This window comes from Doryrhamphus excisus, linkage group LG7 (genome assembly GCF_037039965.1).
Source record: "Doryrhamphus excisus strain RoL-2023G ecotype Guam linkage group LG7, RoL_Dexc_Guam_v1.1, whole genome shotgun sequence".
Lineage (NCBI taxonomy): Eukaryota > Metazoa > Chordata > Actinopteri > Syngnathiformes > Syngnathidae > Doryrhamphus > Doryrhamphus excisus.
In genome coordinates, this window is record NC_136363.1 from 23,031,463 (window position 1) to 23,053,670 (window position 22,208).

General features: G+C 47.4%; 1 protein-coding gene across 1 annotated transcript in view; it reads right to left on the bottom strand.

Annotated features, from left to right (window-relative positions):
- The window catches only part of LOC131109074 (uncharacterized), a 108,675-nt gene that overhangs the window by 61,821 nt on the left and 24,646 nt on the right, over positions 1 to 22,208 (bottom strand). The window contains exons 2-6 of the mRNA XM_078791729.1: positions 16,827 to 17,468; positions 15,997 to 16,760; positions 12,764 to 12,823; positions 12,669 to 12,686; positions 12,326 to 12,424 (exon numbers count right to left, since the gene is read on the bottom strand). Of these exons, the coding sequence (XP_078647855.1) occupies positions 12,326 to 12,424; positions 12,669 to 12,686; positions 12,764 to 12,788 (142 nt within the window). The 5' untranslated portion in view covers positions 12,789 to 12,823; positions 15,997 to 16,760; positions 16,827 to 17,468. The remainder of the gene's footprint in view (positions 1 to 12,325; positions 12,425 to 12,668; positions 12,687 to 12,763; positions 12,824 to 15,996; positions 16,761 to 16,826; positions 17,469 to 22,208) is intronic.

The window sequence follows — 22,208 nt, forward strand, 5'->3', positions numbered from 1 at the left end:
AAAAGATGAAATAAAGTATACATGACGATGCCAGAATTCCCACGGCATTCGGGCATTACTGTCCAAACCACTCACGTCACTAATGCACCAACCCTACAGTCACCCTATAGTAAACTACTTTAAATGCACCATAGTGTCCATAGCGTACGGACATGATAGATTCATATCAGCATTACAGTCCAACTTCCTGCAAAGCTAGGAGTTACAGATCTATATCTCATATCTATATCGCATGCTGATTCCAAACAAAGCCAGCTAGGAACACAGGTGACCTGTTGTAGGTAAGGCTGGAAAAAGAGGGCGGTGGGCGGTCGGGGGCGAGTGTGTGCAGGTCTGCACATGGTGCAATTGCGAGTGAAACATCTGTGTAAACATTGTGAAAGTGATGTTTATTTAACACCGACAGCTTGAACATCTTGCCTTCAACCCCCAAATCTATCTCAGCTGGGCCGGGCCGCTCCTCTCGTTCAATGCTCCGCTTCTCCTGCCCTTGGATGCACAATGGCTGCTCGGAGCACGCGCCTGAATACAGTGCACCGTGCCGGGCTAAAGCAGGTGGCTCCTTCAGCTCTGCTCTGGTTCTGATGGGTAGAATGTGCTACATGCAGACTAAAACAGTCGTGATGATAATGGCCCCATAATACTACCTGCCTAAAGAGATGCTAAGTGCTAAATCACAGTCTACAATATCAATTATAGCTTATTTCATGCGCACACTTTTTATGAGGCAGACTGTTGAGCATGAGTACGAAGTGCAAGTACTACTTAGTCAAATTACACAGCGCCTTGTAAAGAATCAGCAGCAGCTCCACCCGCCAGACAGATACTGATTTATGAAGGCGACAAGCTGCTGAAGGAAGATGAATGGGACACGGGGAGCCCTCCAAAGCCACACAACCTCCGTTTATAGCAAGCAGAGAAAAATACAAGCCTTTGCGAGCTATTCTGGGGTCCCTTTGAATAATCCTTCAGTCTGTTTTGTTTGCTGGTGAAAAATAGCCGTGTTGGCAGTTCTGGTCCAAGGGTCTCTGTGTGGGGCACAGAAACAGGACGAGATAACCCAAGAGACCCCCCGTTTTGGTCTCCAAGCATCATGAAATCTACTATGTCAAGAAGTCTTCCAAAGGCATGCTGAGTATGACGAAGATTTCAAGGTTAATACCTGACTTGTATATCCGTACAAACTGCATGAGGAGCAAATGGAAAACTACCAGATAGATCTAAGGCTGTGCTAGAAAGAATTCGCTTTTCCAGTCAACCACCGCTTGAGCTAAACCACGATTCATCGGAAAGTCAGCACACGCCAGACACAATGACATCAGAAGATCCGGGCTTCTAAGCGTGACTGAAAAGAAATGACACCATTGGTGGTGGGGGGGCTTTTAAACAACAAGAAAGAGGATGTGAATATTTTTCTGTTGGACAAGTTCATTTGAGCTGATTTCAACCCGAATCCTTTGGCCAACGGAGGTCAGTGAGGTCAATGAACATTTTAACCACACACGATGCAAAGACGATCGGAGGGAACCTGACCACTTCAATGCATGGATGCATGGCGGGTTCAGCCAAGTACACATCCCGGCTTGTGCCACGTAATCAGTCGCAGTCGCCTGGGAGCCAAACGCCCTGGCGGAGAAAAGCAGTGGGCTCTGTCTGAGGAGCTGTTTGTTCCTCGCTACGTTGTAATTTCAGGCTCTGCTTGTCTGGCTCATGTTCGCGCTGCTTATGCAGGCCCGTCCCGTTCTCAGAAGGAACGTTAAGACATCTCGTTGAACCGCATGCCCTCTGACCGGCCCAAACAAACATCACAACAGCAGCGGCCTGGCAATGTGGTGACCACAAGCCATCGTGACAAAACCAGCGCTGATCCACTCTGATCCTCCCCTCTGGCTCCCACTTAAAAGATCCACCAGCAGAACTTCTTGTGGGATTCCTCTGCTGAAGAAAGTCATCCACGCAGGATTTTGCGGTGCTGGTCATCCTGCCATGAATCTGCTTTAGTTGGACTTGACAGGCCGAGGCCAAGGAAAGATTCTTCACTGATGGCAAGTGGCAGAACTACCAGCCGACAGCCCCCCCACATTAGCAGTGAAGCCCAAAGACAAGGTTGCAAGGTAGCAAGGTTGCAGTAGCACATATAGAGTATATTGTACATGTCTGCGGTACCACATATTTATTATCTAAAAAGTAGTCCAGTTTTGTTCCGGTTTCCAAACATATTACTGTATTTGTTATACACCAGATAAAAACTTTCTGAATTAAGTGGATTGTACTCTTAATGACAAAACGCTAGCTGTCTCTCCATACCCCCCCTCCCCTCCAGAACTGGAATGATGCCTACAAGGTGTTGTTTAAGCTGAAAGCAATAACTGGCAGGTAGTTAAACCTTTAGTACATTTGGACATTTCCCTTGGGTGGAACTGGAACGGCCGTTCTTCATATCACAAAATGGCTGCACTGGGCCGGTCCATAAAGCCTGGTGCGGCAGAGACCTGCAATTACCTTGCTTATGTCTTGTATATACGCTGTAAAAGGTGGCCTGCGTCTGGTCGCCCTGTGGGCCCACACGTCGCCTCGGAAGGTCGGAATGGGAACAAGCGCAGAGTACAGTGCCAAAGCCGAGTGGTCATTTTGGACCACCCCCACGCTCATCCTCACTTCCTCCCACAATCAGAGGTTCGCGAGCACGGGGAACACGAGGAATCCCTCAAGCAGCCACCTCCCAGGAATGCAAAGTCTCAGACTGGCCGGCAACTCCAACTCCATCATTCTCCCTTCTTTGCCTTCTTCGCCGCCCACGCTTCTCACGCTTCCAATTAAAAGGTAAAAATACGAACAACATTTCAACTTATCTACGTGAGCAGATTCCTCAACATGATTTCATTTAATGAGGGGAACGGGAGCTGCTGTCTCACACATGGTTCCACTTTGGGAAATGTGGCTTCATTTGGACAAAGCCTTGCTAAGCGTACATCTTTGACATGCACCATGCAAATACTGGCAACGCTACAGCTGCCCCACGACCCTGAGACCAAGGACACTTTAGATGAGACTAAACCAGAAATCCATCTCGAAAAGCAGATCTCGGTATGTGCCCAGCGTGGCATTTCTAATTAACCAACACGCCAAATACCTGCAGTTAGAAAGCCTTTCCAGGCACTAATTGGATTCAGTCACGCGGCTGAAATAACTGAGGTCAGTTTGCGGCTGGCACGTTTGCCTACGTGTGCCTACTATTCATAAACAACTTCCTATCATTTGCACTCGCAAGCAGCGAAGAGCAGCTGACCCGGAGTCAGCTCTGCATGTCTAAACTTCACGTCACTTTGTGGATGTCATATGACAGTCAGCTGACATGAAGCCCCCCTCCTGATTGGCTGGCAAAGATAAAGTGGTGAACACACAATTGCATATTTATTATTGTGATTTGGATAAATAAACTAAAGATGTCAGCAGGAGGAATGTCTCCAGCTGAAACAAAGGTTACCCAGACACATGTTTGGACTCCACCATAGGAATGCGTGCTTTCTCCACTTCCGCCTGCTCTACCGTTATTTCACCATGAACATGTTGCCTTGACTTGGCTGCTTTGTCCTTTGCATCATCATTTTTATGTCTTGTTGTCGCTAGTGTTTGATGGCAGATGCTAACCGGGCTAATACTCAAACGGCATGTCTAACGAAGGCGACGTAGCTGTTTTGACTGACATAAGACTCTGGTGCTTCCAATGTGGTTTATTCACATTAACAATTATTTCTAATTGTCTTGAAACTTCCAGAGAAAAATGAGAAATGAGCAATCATCCCTCAACGTGGGCTGCATTGCACGCATTACACAAGTTTCCATTTGGCAAGCTGTGAGGCGGGGGTGGGCAAACTACGGCCCAGGGGTCACATCCGATCTTTTGGCAACATGACTTGCAAGTAGGCAGAGTGAGTCAAACTGAGACGATGGTTTGATGTGGGTTGATGGTTGAGGTCGCCTTCCACATCCAGCGATCCAGACAACGACGTCACCCGTGGCGCCCGACTAACACAAGTCAACAGGCAACTGACCCCCCCGCTGCACTGGCAATGTTGGATTCTTCGTAGTTCAGATTGTACATCACGCATTCTGTATTCATGCTCAATCCAGGTGTTTGATTCTGGACCAAAACCATCAAATTTCCTTATGTTCTTGAATAAAAGACATAGAGCAGATTGTATGACTTTTACAGATGAAATAAGAAATCCTTTCAGGTGGACTGTGAGTATAAGATTAAACGAGTATCAAATATTCCGTCAATCAATTTAGACCGCACATCCAACATTTTGGCCACCCACGCTGTGAGGGTTAAAGGATCCGTGGACCAGCAAGTTTAGGCTCGGGTCCATTCCTCGTTCACAGGCCAAACTGCATCTTTCCCACAAAGGAAACGGTGGCCATTCTCCCAGATGGAGGCCAATATGAAAGCATGAACATAACAATGACTCACGGCAGTCTGGGCAGGGCTGACATCATTTCCTGTCAGCCAGTGGATGTGGAATGTCACCCCCCACCCAAAAACCCACAGGTTGCCTCCTCCTCCTCAAAAGTCTGGACGGATGAAATCTATCTGCAAAAGGAAGCCTGCACGTCCTGCATGAGGCAGGGAAGCTGGCAGCTAGCAGAGACGGTGGGACGCTAAGTAGCACTAAAACACCACCAGGCAATGATTTGGGTATTTGGGTATTTTCCTGCTTGTTACACAAATAATGCACTGTAATGCCCCCCCCCTTCCATGATGTTCCAGTGTGGATGGCACATTAAGCTGGGTGCCAACGTGATGTTTCTACTGTGAGGTGATGAAGCGCTGCATGGAGGACGGCAGTCTTCTCGCATTGGAAGCGTTTAGAGCCATCGTCCCACAGCACATCTCTTGCTAAGTGTTACTCATCAGCCGGCACTGATAGCATGACTCAGCCGTTATCAAGACAGATTCCACTGCAGGTGGGTGGAAATTAGGTGTGAATGCCATGTAGTCATCATGGCGGGATCTCTCAGGCTGTCTACAGCGTGGGACACGCATCTGGTCAGTGAACAGCGGCGGTGGACCGCATCCAATCCCTTCTCTCAGTCTGCACAAAGCGGCTGGGGCCTAAATCCAGGGAAAACTCCTCGCACAGTCATATCGGTTGACAAAATAATTGCAAATCAAAGTTTCCACTCTGGCAAGCCGGCTTTTGGAGTGCTTTAAAACATACTGGTTAAGCATTTTCTTTCCGGCGTGGGGCCTGAGGGGGCACCGTTATGTCCATGCTGCCATCTTACGGTGTGCACCCCCCAAACAAACACCCTAAGAGTCAACACAGCTGTTTAAACTAAGGAGTAGTTTGGCACACGTACTTAGCAACACTCATCCGGCGCCAGCAGGCATGCTTTATTATCTGTGTGTGTGTGTGTGTGTGTGTGTGTGCATGTTAATGATGGTCCACGGTAGGCCAAATTGACTGGATGTTGAAATGAATTGTGCCATGAGACGCCACTTGAGTGCTTTGTGAGCGTTGAAGAACAACACACTTGTGCAGGTTCCAAATCCCCACTTGAAAGGGAGGAGGGAAAACAAGAGCGTTTGACGGGAGAGTGGAGTTAAAGTTTTCTCAGGAACGTTTGCCTTCAAAAGAAGGAGTGAAGATGCGGTCAACCTCACAAACAACAAAGCTACATTTAAGGAGCATTTGATCAGCAAGGCTGCCTGATGCCGCTATGCCCCCTGGCGGCCAAGGACGGAACTGCCTCACGCCTCTTTGGCCAACTTTATTTCAAGATGTTGTCTTAAACATGAGTCAAAACATTTCTCAGTGCAGTGACTGATGAAAAGAAGTCATCATTTGAACGTTTGATCGCTCCTGCCTCCAAAGCACAACTGCCTTCCCATGCTGGCCGCAAGGTGGTGCTATTGAGCTGCAAATGGAGCCTCGCCAACTCCAGAGCTGTGAGCTCCACAAATAGCTGAGCTCCTAATTGATGATGTGTGTTTTAGGCTTGTGCACCATTCATCCAGAGCAAACTGGGTCATCATTTATAAACATCATTTAATAATAATGCCAATTCATTAGTGCAAGACCCAAGCAATCTCTTTCATCAGCTGAGTAGAAGAATGCCACAGGGGCTTGAAAGCGCATCGGGCCGGGGGGTCGTGGGGAGGGGAGAGGATCTGTGTGGAGGAGCGGGGGGGTAAACAGCAGTGCACGGTTAATGTGGCCGCCTTCAGTGAATCTGTGATCACAAGTCAACTTCAAGCGTAGAGTAAATAAATGCTTTCATGAGGAACGCCAACCATTAGGGACTCACTGATGTTCCTCCCCGACAAAGGAGGAGAGGATGGTGCTTTACTTTCACTTCGCCTTATTCACATCTTTTGTGTCAATTTACAAAAAGAATCAAAGCTTGAAGAAGTTGGCGAATGATTAGTATTCAGCCGATACTCCGATAAAAGATACGGGGGGGCTCATCAAGCGAGATGTGCTGAATGGCCAAAGAAAGGTCTCTGTGGCCACCAGGATGTGAGGCATTCTTCTCAGGGTGGTGTCCAAATGGCCCAAAGATGAGGACACTCATCTCCAACACTGTGGTCTCAGCATGGAGCCTGTCAAGAACAGTTCAAGAACTTATATGGCTGCCACCATGATGTGCAAATGTCTTTCTAATTACTGAACACCCTTTGAGAAAAAGCCTTGCAGCAGTAGAAATACCTCAGCCAAGGTTACAACCAAGGCGCACACTTTTCCATGCCGCAGACACAAAGATAGGTGAATTCCAATTGGAGGATTGGACCGTCGCTAAATTGCATCCGCAGTGTCAAAGCAGATTATCGACCACCCTATCGGAAAGCCCAAAACGGAAAATTCTAAATGTCATTATATTTTGTAGGTCAAGGAGAGCAAACATTGGCGGTGTCATATCTTCCCTTCCATGGCTCCCATCACTCCTTCGCCCTGGGCTCATGTTGGTGGTGGCAGCGCTGCAGGGCCACAGGCTGCATACGGGTGATGAGCTTCCCAAAATACCAGAGATGGATTCTAAATGGAGACATTCCATTTCCTGCAGGCGCTGGGCCAGACTCAGCCTATCTACTACATTGCTAATGCATGGTTCCTGTGTGAATCTGCGGTGGTGTATCCAAACAAAGTGGTGAATAAGTAATAGAGACAACACATGCAGCCATTCCCTCATAAACTCCAGCGTCGGGGCTGGCTGCAGGAGCAACTCCTCTCAGCCAGAGGAAGCAAAGAGGACAGTACCAGCTATCTGGACGTCTGGCAACATGAATAAATGCCAACGACAAGTGTCTTCTTGGGATGTGGGGGAACATTGCCAATTTGAGACCTGTGCTGACTTCAGTCGCATCTGTTTACTGTGACTGAAGACAATATGGTCCTCCGTCAACAAATCAATCAGCGGGAGAAAAATCTACTCAGTTAGCACATAAATATAGAACTCCAGAAATTAATGAGAAATAACGAGGACAAGGCCAACTCGGCCTCCTCAGGTGCTCAGCCTTCATGGCAATCAAACCGCCATAATGACCAGAAAATGAAGAAACCTTGGTAGAAACCATGCACATTTAACAGCGGGGTAGTGCATTCAACATGAAAACAGATCATCTCCCACAACTGTACATTCATCCATGACGCCAACCTTCACTTTACATTTCTAAAGCTTGATTGTATCACAAGGTTTGCCTTGACGAAGGCAATGATGATCATTTGGACCGACGCCGTCATGAATATGGATGCCGCCGCAGTTGCAGTTTGCAGCGGCGGACAGAATGCAACAAGGTTGACTGTCATTCAGGGAGGCAAGCGGTCCCTGTCACCCAGTCCAACACGACTTGGAGCGGACTTTATTTCCTTCTACATCAAAGCATCCCGGCAAACGCTATTATGCCCGGTATTTTTGCAGCAGATGGCAAGTGTCCTGTCAGAAACATTTCAAAGAAGAGATGAATCACGCACTGAGCATCCTTAGCACGGCCACCGCTTGAATCATCACGACAGCCCCGAATGTTTCCTTTAAAAATATCACACGCTCTTCAGGGAGCGTGACGACTGCAACGCTGATGGACTAATTGGCCGGGACACCGAGTCAGCCAGGAAGTATGTAGAGCACTCCGAGTAAACATCTGAACAAAGCACTCTAAATGTGGAAGATGGACCAGGGTTTGGTCATGAAGCCGTTCATGTTTCCAATTGTCTCATCTCAGCCAGCTACTGTCTGGGTACCCACGTTTTCACAGGGGTAAGTGAATGCATCCATTTCCATAATGATGTATATTAAGATTGTTCCGACCAAGAACTACGTTACTGGCATAGCGACACCGAGCCACAACACAGCTGGCTAGCTACTAGCTGGCTAGCGACTAGCTTCCCCAGACCTGCTCCTAAAGCCTCAGGCCACTAGCCAAAAGGTAAGGCTACATAGCGGAGCCGTCTTTGGTTGCGGAGGCGAGGTGTCGCCTCCCTTCACATTGTTGCTATGTGACATCCACGCAGCCAACAGTACTGCAAGCGTTACATTAGCGTACCTGTTAGTCCATGCTCACAGCAAGGATAGCAACATCTTGGTTGGAGGCGCTTTAATAGCCGGCATCAATTACCTGCCTCTTTTTAGCCGTTTGGAAATCCTACAATCCACGCACAGAAAGCAGTAGGACGTGTGTTCATGTCTCACAAGATTGCAGATGGGATAAATTCCAAAACCCCTGCAGAGGTGGGGGCTACATGACGTCTGAAGGCGTACAGGACCACTGCTCTAGCAACACCAGCATATCAGCAGATTGTGATTTCACCATCTCATGATTGTAGATTGGACTCCAGGTTGTTGCCTCCAAGAAACCAGATATTGATGTTGGAGGACTACCAGGTTCCTTCAATGAAGATCCTCGGTGAAGAAATACATTTTTGCCTCCATTAAGATGCACGGTTCTATTCTCTGCTGCACATAATTGCTCATTAGCGATTCCTTTTCCGGTAGGAGAGCGCTCCTACGGTTTAATTAAAGTGTAACTGATGAAGGTGGGGAGGCGTATTTAAATGCGTTCTCAGGAGCTCTCCGGTATTCAACAAGGCAAGATTAGCTTGTCCGTTTGTTTTATCGTGAAGCTTGGCTTCGGCTTTCATGCCGCTGAGGATCAGGACGTGGTCGGGACGTGCGCGGAGGGTGGAATGTTGTTTGGGGAAGCAACGTGGGAGCCTCTCTCAGGGATGCGCGACCACTTTACATAACAAAAGAGGCAAGCAGCGACAGGGAGGCTAATTATACACCTGATATTTACCATTGGCGCAGGCAATCTAACATGGTGGCTTGTTCTTTTTACGCCCTCTGTACGCCAGATAGCGATACCCAACCCACAGCAGACTTTTAATAAGGCAGAGGCGGCGTACTGGCTCTCTGCGCCCCACCAATCAACATTCCTACAGAGAGGGGCAAGAAAAGGCATACCAATTAGGAAGTCATTATTTCTACCATTCACAGCACGGAAAATATGGGGCATAAGCCGAGCCGAGAGGAACACATTTCATTTTGTGCAATTCGTGTTCGTCTCGCACGATCAATTTAGCCACTGATGTGTGGATCTGCTACACTTTCACCGCACGGCACAACTTGAGGAAACAAATAACCTCAAGCGCAAAGTGTGAGGCAATCAGGCCGGGAAGAACTTGCTGCTCCTCTGAATACACCGGAATACCACCTGAATATACCGTAAGCCCCGCCCACTCAATTTAAAGAGAAAAAAATGCTACATGGATGGGCTGCACTTGTGTACAAGCTGCAGGTACTTACACACGGACACACCTTAAATACACCTCACACCACGTTGCACACACAATGTAATAACCCTAACTACACTGTGTTCCTGCCCCCCCCCCCCAAAGCCCCCCCATCGGAGTTGAACAGCTGCCACAATCCAAGCAGAAGCTGGAGTGAGAAAAACACTTGATCGAATTGCCTTTGATCAAAAGACGATGGCTGCATACGTCGTAAAAGCTAGCGGTTAAATGCTGCTTTGGCACTCGTAGCTTCATGGCAACGTTGCTTCTGGTACGCCATTGCTGTAGACAAGGTAGCGGCTTAGAGTGGAGAAATAGGCTATACGCGTGACCACACCCCCAGACCACCATCCCATGTCATAACAAGACCAGTCCTCCTGCCAACGGGACATTTTGGAAGGGGTTTTAAGACCTCAGAGTCAGAATGTAGCCTTTATCCTGGTCATTAGGCTAAAGCTAAAAGCTAAAAGAGTCACTGACGAGGCAAAAACCAACAGATATCCATGAAGCATAAAAAGAGAAACATGCAAATGGTACATGTATGTAGTACATGTATACTACCTTTATTTTGACCTATGTATTTATTAGCACATGTGACCCACAGCGTATGGAGAATGAGATGTATTTTAGGTGGGAAAAACGTCCTTTGGAGGGAATATTATGACCGAAAATCAGAAAATTCCTGCGGATGAAAAAGAGGATTGTATAGCAGCCCCCACCAGGTAGGCAGCATTGGTTTCCCCGGTCTGGGATCAGCAGATAAAATACTGGGAGTAGACCATCCAAGCGTTGGCCTGTTTGACTGAATTGATTATTAATGCCAGCTGGCTGCAAATATTACCGTGTGCCACCGTCAACAAAAGGTCAGGCTGCTCTTTTCCAGCTAGACAAAACATGCTAATTGTGTAAACAATGCACACCAGACGTCAGTGCAGCTACGACTCAACAGTTCCACATGGCTTGCTTGACATTACGCAGAAGGCAACGTGCATGTCAGGGGAACGAGATAACAGCGACAGATCAATCAGGGGGAGCCCATAGAAGAATACGAGACGTTGCAGGAAGTGTACGGCGTGCACGGCGAGCAAAAACAAGACGATTAGCGATACGTCAGCTGCACGTATGAAGCATCCCGTTTGGACATCAGGTCCTAGCGTGAGCACTGAAAGCAGGACGACCCCTGTCTGTGTCGCCCAGCGCTGCGGCGTGCTAACAGATGGCTGCTCAAACCGAGACCGAGGGGTCGACATTATTTGCATATCAAATCTCTCTTGCTCTTTCCAAACCGCGTCCTGAGGGACAAGTGGCTATATTACACCCGTCAAGCGTACAGGCTTTCCCAATATATGACACAAAGTACACCAATAAAGCACAACAAACGTGCTGAGTCGGGCATCACGAGGCGAGATGATACACAAGTGGCTCTACGAGAACAAGATGAGACAAGACTTTACGGTACGCTAAGTAAGTACAATGACAAGACATGACGAGAGTCTCCCCTATTCTAGTGAACGCAACAACGTATTTGTAAAAGAAATTGACAGTGAAGTCATAGTAATATAGTAATATACATATGATATAGTATAATATAGTCAATATATGGATGAGCCATTAGCTTACACAACATTACCTGAACACAGCATGAAATCACGACGTCAGCCATGCCATGAATAAACTACCCTCACATCCTGTGTGGAAGTGGTTACTGTTTGGCTTCTTAAGTTGAGAAATATAAATATATATTTTATATTTAATATATATTAAATATGAATATATTTGCGGCAAAACGCTTAGCTCGTTGGCTTACTAGCTGGAGGCCATCTTGAGCAAAAGAGACAACAATAGGAGAGTAAAGGTGACTATAGGGGTGTTACTTCAGGTGTACAGGGCTCTAATACTGTTAAATACTGTCTAGAAAGTCACACACGGGTTTTCCATGCTTTCAAGGCAAAAATATTCCATTTATTAATATTAAAAAAATGTGTTTTACACGTTGGGGTCGCAGTAAGCTAGGGAAGACTGGATATCCAAAGTGCGGCAATTGGCCGATTCGGAGCTTTTTATCTTCAATGCTGCTAATAAGGAAGATTTTCATTGTCCCTGTAACTGACTATTGTGTTCTATGTAAGAGGGTTGATGTAAGGTGAGGCTAAAAGTTGTACAATATTCGTGTCAATGGTTTTATTCTTTGGCTTCTAATCTAAAATCAGATCAGATAAATTGCAGCAGCCGGCAAATATTTTGGTCCCAACTCAGCTTTCACCATCTTACATTTGCCCACTGTAAAAAGTTGAATAGAACAATATCTGGTACGGACAAATTTGCAATAGGTAATAAATCTCCCGGCAAGAAGACACTCATGAAGCTTCTGTCAGCGTCCCGGCAAAAACGATTTCACTTGCCTCCGTTTTTCAGCGGCGTGCGTAACAATGATGAAAGACGCGTGGTATCTTTGGGGCTGACACGCAATCTACTCCTCGCTTTGAGACTAACTTCTCTTTTCTGTCGGACAATAAGCGGTTTAATGAACTCACTCGCTTTCGTCTTCTTGCGTGGGATGAAGGACGACGCCATGCTGGTGTTGGGCTTCTCCTCCGCCGGTTCACACCGCTGGCGTTCTGCTCGCTCGCCACCTTAAATCACAGAAGGTAAATGGGATTTATTCCCGGCATCCGGCGCTTCCTTTCAGCTGACTCTAGGAAATAGTAAGTAATGTTAAAATAATAAAAAAGGGCCTTTGGATTGTGGAGATTGGGCCTTGAGGCAGGGTCATTATGAATGTAGTGATGTCTATACAGCAGCAGGCATTAGCATTAGCATTAGCATTATTGTTATTATTAGCATGGTCCAAGTCAAGTGTCAAGCATCCAGCCATACCGTGTGCACATTGAGATGCTGCAGAGAGGAGAGAGAGTATCAGAAAGCAGAGAAAAATATCAATGATGTTTGAGCGTCTCCAAAAACCCACAAACCTTGTCTCTGTCTCACCAGCCACATCTTAATGAGGCGCAGCGCCGAGGCGGGGGTCTGCACTGTGAACGGAATGAAAGACAGCAGATTGATTTCAGATCCAAACATTAGCTTCTCGCATTTTTCTGTTGATTCATTTATTTCGGGTGAGAGCACCGCCTTTGAAGCTGGATCTGATAATTCAGTGTGGCGCGTGCTCGGCAGCGGAAGACATTCAAGTCTTCTCTGCGGACATTTCAAATGCTAAGTCAAGGTGTCGGGGCTGCTAGCTGAAAAGCTAAAGGCTCCGAGCCTCGGATTAAGCATGTCACCCGAGACTTGACTTTGTTGTTTTTGAGTGGCGTGAAAAAGCAACCAAAAAGTCAACGGGAGGCAGCGCTGCACCACAACATGCTAGCATGCTAGCACACTCAAATGCAATATAAATATACCGTATATATTTGTTGGCACACTCAACTGCTGTTTGCCCTGAAATAGGATTACAGGAATACAAAACCCGCCTTTTAGCGATGCTAACATCTGACATTTGTAGTGTAAGAGGGGGCGGGGCGTCTTTAGAAATGGATTGTTTTCATAGGATATCACATGTTTCTTAGGTAGGACGTCCTTGTGTCCTTTGTGTAGGACCACATGGACTCGTAGGGCAGTTTCATGGGGGGGCTTCACATGTTAAATCCAACTTTCCAACTGATGGATGGGAGCTTTGGGATAAGAGAATGTAGGCCATGAAGGACCATCATAACTATCAGCTTCACTCAAATCAGATGTTGTGAAATATGTTTATTTGATATATGTTTGCATTGGTGTCCTATTCCCAGTATGGATACCTTGATTGCAAACATAATATTCCCACTGTAGCTATAACCAAACGGTGCTAGAAAGTGACCTTCCCAAATATGAGTGATGATATCTAGCCAGGTATTCCATTAGCGCTTGATGCTGCCACACATGACAAACATGATAACAACAACATGTAAATGGCGACTCTGGCTACTCCCTTTTAAGAGAGATTTCCCCAGTGTAAGTCATAATAGTATATTTTGTAGTACTTGTAGGGTAGTACTAGCAAAGGTGAGTGGGTCCATCACAGCTTTAGTGTCAATGTTAAAGCCATGGGGACCAAAAGCACTATTTTCCCGTATGAACTCGGCCCAGAATTCGGCTCCATCATATTTGGGGTAAACGTGAATTGGGTATGAAACTAAGTGATTTAAAGTCATGCAGTCGGATGGACTCTCAGCCTTAAACCCCACATTCAAGTCCGTGGCGTTAAACTTCCGAAGAAATGTGGTCACAATCAGCACCCGTTCACATCTATCCATTAGTCACCGCTGAATTAATATACATATCATGACTATTCATGGACAAACGACATGTTTATTTGACCTTTTTGGCTTGTTTTTACCTGCGTGGACGTGCAGCTGTTGCCAGTTTGAAAGCGCCAACTGAGATTAGTGGGCGGGGCTTGCTCGTGCGGGCCAGGTTAGAGGACTGTACCAACAGCGCCGAAGTCATAGGGGGGATTGGCGGTCCTTTCCGTTCCATTTAACTACTCCGACTTTGTGTTTTCCCCCGATTTTTTCTTCCCTTCTGATTACCATCTTTAGCTCCAGTACTTTTAGTTTTTGGTTTTGTTATTTCTTTATGAAGTACATCTTACTATACCGTATGTTTGACTATATTCTCTTTCTATTTGATCATTATTTGTCAAATGTGGTGAATAACCTATAGCATCATTTTCATTTGATTGTCTTTGGTTGTAAATGAAACACTTTCCAATAAAGATAGAGATACTATAGATGTATCTGTACTATATCTGTATCTGTACTGTATATGTACTTTATCTGTACTATATCTGCATCTGTATAAGTGACAGGGGCGGCCATTGTGTTATTTATTGAGAGACTAAATCGGCAGCACTAAAATGGGCGTCGGTCGCACGAAGCACAACCAACACTGCAGAAAGTAAATGGAGGTCCAATCCTCAGAAGCCGCCCCCCATCTGAGCGCCCGCCCCCGCAGGGCGGCGAGCAGGCAGATAGCCAGTTAAGGCACTTTGAGATGAAATGCAGAGCAGATGGCCCTCGGTGGGGGTCGCCGGGCCGCCCCCGATACAGGAGGCCGTGCTGAGTGAGGCCGGGTCCGTGGCTTGATTGCTGTCTGTCTGACCCGCTGCTAGCTTGATTACCGGCATCACTCGCGGCGGGACGGCGGGTCTCTTGTTTGTGTGCCGACAGCGTGGTGGAGCGGCCATTATCAGCGTGGACCGACCCGTGCGGTCATCCCGCCTTTGACGGAAAATAACTTGGCTTGACATCTCTGGCAAAAGGCCGTCATCACCGGGAGCCCGTAAACAGGTCGATGGTGCTGATGTCATCTTCATCCTATGCTCATTGGCTGTAAATGCGCTAGTAGTACTTGTAGTACTCTAAATGTACTTCCACACAATGACTTCCATATTGAGTAGCAGCCGCTGCACGACGCCGCCTCGCCATGCAAAGATTACTGCACTGTTTCACATCTATTCATTCATTTGGGGCGGCCTGCCAATGATATATTTGGACCGCCACTGATACAGCTGGTGCTACCTGGTCACAAACACATTATACTGCACCAGCAGCGAGGCTGGCCATTCCAATGCTGACCAGCAGGGGACATTGGACCTGTAAGTGGTCACTAGGTGTCAGTAATGGCATCAACACGAAGCACAAGACCTGATTGCCATAGCAACAGGTTTGAATTATTACACAAAATGTACAATATTCAGCAAAAACATTCCTACTGCCAGGCTGAACTCCCCAAACATTTCCAGCAACACACATAAACATAGTCTTATGTATTATTTTCTTGTATTATGTCTATTATACTGGATAACGGGAGGGTACAGGTGGCTGTAGGGGTGTTATTTCATGTCTACAGGGCTCTAATAATATTAACAGCCATATTAGGCGGTGGGGAAGTATTCCATTTCCAAATAAGGAAGCCTGCTTTGTGGAACTTCACTTCTGGTCTTGAATTATTATTATTACCAATTATGGCAATAAAAGAGGGACTACTGTACCACACATTATGAACACATGTGTTGATCCATCTGGTGAGCCCAGCAAACATCAGGAATGTTGTCCCTGTTTCTCCCGGTTTCCCTAACAATGATTATTTTGCTGTATCAACAGTATCAATAACCCAGAGTCAGCTAGAACATCTCCCGCTCGTTTCAGGTGCTTTTAAATACTACCGGACGCCAAGGGGAACCATCTTAGTCCAAAGCCTCCACCACTCTTCTCAGGCCTTCATCAGATGTGTGATGGAAAGGGGCCACGGGCGTCTATGGCATTCCCATCCGATCATCGTCCTGGTGGAAAAGTCCAAGAAGAGAATAAATGATTGCTTTCTACAAGCGATCCATCAGGCTCCATGCTCATTAGAAATAACTCTGCAGTCAACTTGTGACTCGTCATGTCTTTGGAAGGCTTGGTGACACCATGACAGGTATTGATGCCCCGTGTCCCGTCGCCATTGATCCACTCCACACCAGCAATCAAAGCAATGAAGGTTCAACAATTATTGTGGCTCCCTAATGACTGAAGGAAGTCATTGGAAAATGATGCTAACACCTCTAATCCGCTGGAATGAGGTGCGGCTGACACGGAGCCTTGGAACTACCGTTATTCCATTATCGACCACGATAGACGATGAATAGACGATAACTAGACGATAAATAGAGCATAAAGCCCACGAAACCTTGTGACACGTTGTTGTCTCGTGTCTTTCAGGCTGTTTCCGTCCCTGAAAACAACAAGGCCGCCCACGGCTGCCGGCAGCTCAGCTTCCCTGCCGTGGAAGACGAGTTTGGAATATTGATGCCAGTCGCAATCTGATGCATTTTGTTAACATGACGCCGCCAAATGACTGTCATGAAAAGCGAGCCCCCCAGGATGTACTCGACATGAGCTGTGGACACCACGAACAGACTCTTCTTCCAGGGAAAGTCACCTGGAACTACACAATAAAACTTGAAAAGAAGTCCAAGAATAAAAGCATAGAAATAATAAGACATTTACATACGTCACAGGTTTTTCATTTTAGGTTGCCATCCAATCCACTCGGCTAGCATCATAGCATCAGATGAAAAAGGCTGAAATGAAATCAAATTAGCCGTGCAGCACATCCGCCCTCATGCCAGAGCAAGGGAAGCAGTGACCCACGTTCAAGTCCATAAGAAGTTGAATCATCACAAAGCTCTTGTGACATACGGTGCAAATGTCGGGACAGAGACGTGACATTTTCCAAGCGATGCACCTGCAAACGGTGTGAAGTGGCTAATACCTGCTGGCACTTGTCGTCGCACAACGAGGATCAACGTCAAATACCCAGCAGATGCTCCTGCTAGCGTGTGGAGCGTTGCCGTGCCGACTCCGTGCATGTTTGCGTGACACCAATAAGGTGCTGTTGGGTCTGGCTCGTCGTGAAGCAGCTGGAGCCGTTGCTAGGAGGCCCGAGCGACATCTGCTCGTGGCGGAGAAAGGCAAGCGGCGGCACAGGGGCGAGGGCAGTCGTGATGTGGCGGCCATTCTGTGCCGAGAGCGGCGGGGTCGCACGGTTGCTGATGGACAAGTCGGTGCTCCGGGAAGCCTGCAGCTTCAATGAAAAACAAACGTCCAAAGCTCACCTTTTGGAACGGGAATGTCCATGACAGTCCGTGATGCTCTAAAATAAAAACAATAAAAACACTTGTTCTTGTTATCTTGTTTATTTTGATCATGCAAGCAGTTTGCATCATCTTACAATTCACAATTCCACGCCTGAGGAGTAGGAGTAGGAAGAATAATAAGTTGATTTCAACCTACCCACCCCCCCCCCCGTGTCTCTGTGTCAATTGCTCATACATTTGTTCACTTCCTGTGTTCAACATGCACTAATTCACCTTTTATATTTTTTATTTCAAGCAATAAATGCATAAAAAAACACCCACAACATTAAATAAACATGTCTTTTCCTGCAGTGACTGGGTTGGGTGTTGTGTCACATGACACCACCACTCTTGAAAGGGTGCCCTGTGAGACCCACTGTTGTTTAATGTCATCACTGGTACTTTACCCTTGGTACCTACACATGGTATCTACCCTTGGTGTGTACTCTTGGTACCTACCCTTGGTGTGTACCCTTGGTGTCTACTCTTGGTACCTACCCTTGGTACCTACCCTTGGTACCTACCCTTGGTGTCTACCCTTGGTGTTTATCCCTGGTACCTACCCTTGGTGTCTACCATTGGTGTTTATCCCTTGTACCTACCCTTGGTACCTACCCTTGGTACCTACCCTTGGTACCTACCCTTGGTACCTACCCTTGGTACCTACCCTTGGTGTCTACTCTTGGTGTCTACTCTTGGTACCTACCCTTGGTGTCTACTCTTGGTACCTACACTTGGTACCTACACTTGGTATCTACCCTTGGTGTGTACTCTTGGTACCTACCCTTGGTGTCTACTCTTGGTACCTACCCTTGGTGTCTACTCTTGGTACCTACCCTTGGTACCTACCCTTGGTGTCTACCCTTGGTGTCTACCCTTGGTGTCTACCCTTGGTGTCTACCCTTGGTGTTTATCCCTGGTACCTACCCTTGGTGTCTACCCTTGGTGTTTATCCCTAGTACCTACCCTTGGTACCTACCCTTGGTACCTACCGTTGGTGTCTACCCTTGGTGTCTACCCTTGGTGTCTACTCTTGGTACCTACCCTTGGTGTCTACTCTTGGTACCTACCCTTGGTGTCTACCCTTGGTGTTTATCCCTGGTACCTACCCTTGGTGTCTACCCTTGGTGTTTATCCCTAGTACCTACCCTTGGTACCTACCCTTGGTACCTACCCTTGGTGTCTACCCTTGGTGTCTACTCTTGGTACCTACCCTTGGTGTCTACTCTTGGTACCTACCCTTGGTACCTACACTTGGTATCTACCCTTGGTGTGTACTCTTGGTACCTACCCTTGGTGTCTACTCTTGGTACCTACCCTTGGTACCTACCCTTGGTGTCTACCCTTGGTGTTTATCCCTTGTACCTACCCTTGGTACCTACCCTTGGTACCTACCCTTGGTACCTACCCTTGGTGTCTACTCTTGGTGTCTACTCTTGGTACCTACCCTTGGTGTCTACTCTTGGTACCTACACTTGGTACCTACACTTGGTATCTACCCTTGGTGTGTACTCTTGGTACCTACCCTTGGTGTCTACTCTTGGTACCTACCCTTGGTACCTACCCTTGGTGTCTACCCTTGGTGTCTACCCTTGGTGTTTATCCCTGGTACCTACCCTTGGTGTCTACCCTTGGTGTTTATCCCTAGTACCTACCCTTGGTACCTACCCTTGGTACCTACCCTTGGTGTCTACCCTTGGTGTCTACTCTTGGTACCTACCCTTGGTGTCTACTCTTGGTACCTACCCTTGGTGTCTACCCTTGGTGTTTATCCCTGGTACCTACCCTTGGTGTCTACCCTTGGTGTTTATCCCTAGTACCTACCCTTGGTACCTACCCTTGGTACCTACCCTTGGTGTCTACCCTTGGTGTCTACTCTTGGTACCTACCCTTGGTGTCTACTCTTGGTACCTACCCTTGGTACCTACACTTGGTATCTACCCTTGCTGTGTACTCTTGGTACCTACCCTTGGTGTCTACTCTTGGTACCTACCCTTGGTACCTACCCTTGGTACCTACCCTTGGTGTTTATCCCTGGTACCTACCCTTGGTGTCTACTCTTGGTACCTACCCTTGGTACCTACCCTTGGTGTCTACCCTTGGTGTTTATCCCTGGTACCTACCCTTGGTGTCTACCCTTGGTGTTTATCCCTGGTACCTACCCTTGGTACCTACACTTCACCAGGGTATATACATCAACAGCAGCAGCGAGTCTCAGAGAAGTATGCCCCCCCCAGCATGCATGTGCCTTTTTCTGGCTGTGATTGGTTGTGAAATGAATGTATTTAATTTCTACCCGAACTTGAAGAGGACCCCTGCCTGAGCGCGGCATGACTTAGGACATCAGCGGGATCTTGGGGGGGTCTTGGTAAGCAAGTGCAGCAATCGAGCTTATTGTGTTATTGCGCCAGCAGAAAGGAGCCGAGTAAGTCAGAGCGGTTAAGATGTTTAATTGGAATAAGCAGCCTCTCGCAGAGGCAATATCCGCTCGCATTTGTGGGTGGAATTAACCGTGGGTGTGCATATTTCTGCCTGGGTTTTCATTATTCATGCGGCAACATGCGAGGATTAAGCTGTAAATAGTGCAGCAGCCCGCCTTTGGACCACTCCCAGCTGTTGCCCAGGACCTTTGCCGCAGCCTTGGGTGTACATTTCTCATGTTGAGAGTCCTTGCATGTATTCCTCGCTTAGCATTCGCTGGGAAAAGCCTTCCATCCTCTCCAAAGGCTCTCGTCGTCTTATTCCCCTCCGCTAAATTATCACAAGGCTGCAGCGCTCTGACCTGATCTTGACCAAGGACCTTATTAACAAGTTGACAAGGGTCTTATGGCGTGGGTCTGGCCTCCAGAGAGCTGATTAGGCTAATAACGCATATCCACGGGCACGTTCGGCACGCTGATTCGGCCAATTAGGAATGTGACAAGCCCTGGACACATTCTCTGTGCAGACGCCGGGAATCTCATGTTAGCATAATGACGCCAGGGAGACATTTTTCAAACCGGACTTGAAAGACAAGAATCAAACAGTCGCCACTTTTCACTTGAACTCAAAAAGCCAGAGCTCCGTCTGCCGGTTTAGACTTTGGATGCCGCACTCCACAAAGACGCTCATTATTTCCAAACCTTCTGTTTCCATTGGTGGGCACAATTAGACCGCGTGGACGCAAACACACATCGCGGTTCCGATATCGCTGCCTCGCACTGATGAACAAACGACGGCTTTTCAAAAAGGTTTTATTGTTGAAGAAATGTCGGAGTTTTAAAATATGTCCTGCCCGTTTTAGCGGACTTGAATCAGACGCTGACGTGGTCTTGCATGATAATGACGGTTTTGTTAAGGTTAATGTTAAAGTTAGGTTCTCCCGACACAAAACCAAAAACCCCAGCCCAGTTTTATCCGTACTTGTGTGGACCCAACGTTACAACCCATCTGTACTGGTAGCCTCTTCCCAACCAGCGGTGCTTACGTTGTTGTGACAGCTCAACAGTTCGTTAGCAGGTCCAAGTCCTATCCTTTCTCACCCTAACAAGGTCTGGTGTTGCAAAGCCTTGCAAGACAAAATATGACGCCGCTGACGTAAGGTTGGCTTTCAGAGATTATGCTAGCCATCGCCTTAAAATGAATTTTTGAGCTCAAGCAAATCATGGAGCTTTCAACTGTGGCTTGGATTGAATATTGTGGCATTACAAACATATAAGTCCGGGTAAGACCTGTCTAAAATAGTGTGTGTGTGTGTGTGATCTTTATCCAGGGTCGCAGGCGAAGGTGGCATAAATCACTTTGTTGGTGCTAAGTCACACCTCACCTTGAGAGCACCTGGTGGTGTTTTTATGGGTATTAATGCTTGTCCTCCCTTACTTATCCAGAGCTATTTCACACTTGGTTAACTAAGGGATGAGAACGTCTTCTTGCCGCTATATATAGCCCGGCCTTCCTAAATAGTTTTCAGATAGCTAATCGCAAAGCCAACCCCGCCGTGCGTGCTGAAAGTCATTCATTCCAGCCCACGTTTCCACGCGGCAAGGGGCTTACGGAGGTGGGCTTCTGTGGGAATCCTAATGGGTGAATGTTTAAATGGTGGTTTGCAGTCTGCGGACACGTGCGCGCCCATACCAGCCAAGCCAAAATAGACAGAGCTGCCGTGAGCTCGCCTTCCGGTGCGGCTTAAAACGATAAAGCCACTTTTCCGAAGAGACGAGCCCGCGGATGAGATTAATAGTAAAACAGTCCTGGAAGAGTCGGACCGAGCAGATCTCCCAGCAAAGCCACCAGATGATACTTTCAAGGTCGGAAGCTTTGCCGGCTGGCTCATGTTAAGCTTCCACAAAGACGGCCATCATCCTTCACCTCACGCGGCCTCGACATCGGCGCCGCGTCCACCGGGCCTTGCCGGGGCACCGCGGGACCGCTACCAGATTTAGGGACTGTACTGTACCAGATTGTTTCCGCTTAATAATATGACCGTGTTTACACTTCCTGACCACTGAACCAATCCCAGGTCGGGATGCTGCTAAGCTAATGTGCTATGCTCTAAAACGTAACAGGACACGCAATAAACTTGCTGTGGTGTTTATTTGCCATGAAATCCGCCCTAAATTTCATGGTGACTATTCCGCGTAGCGTGAGCTCGGTGCATTATGCAAGGAGCAGCGTGAGCAGCGTGAGCTCGGGGCTTTGACGTAATTGCAAAAGTAAACAGACTTTGTTCCACATTCAGGCCTGAAGTGTTGCTCATTTCACAGATGTGATCAACCTTG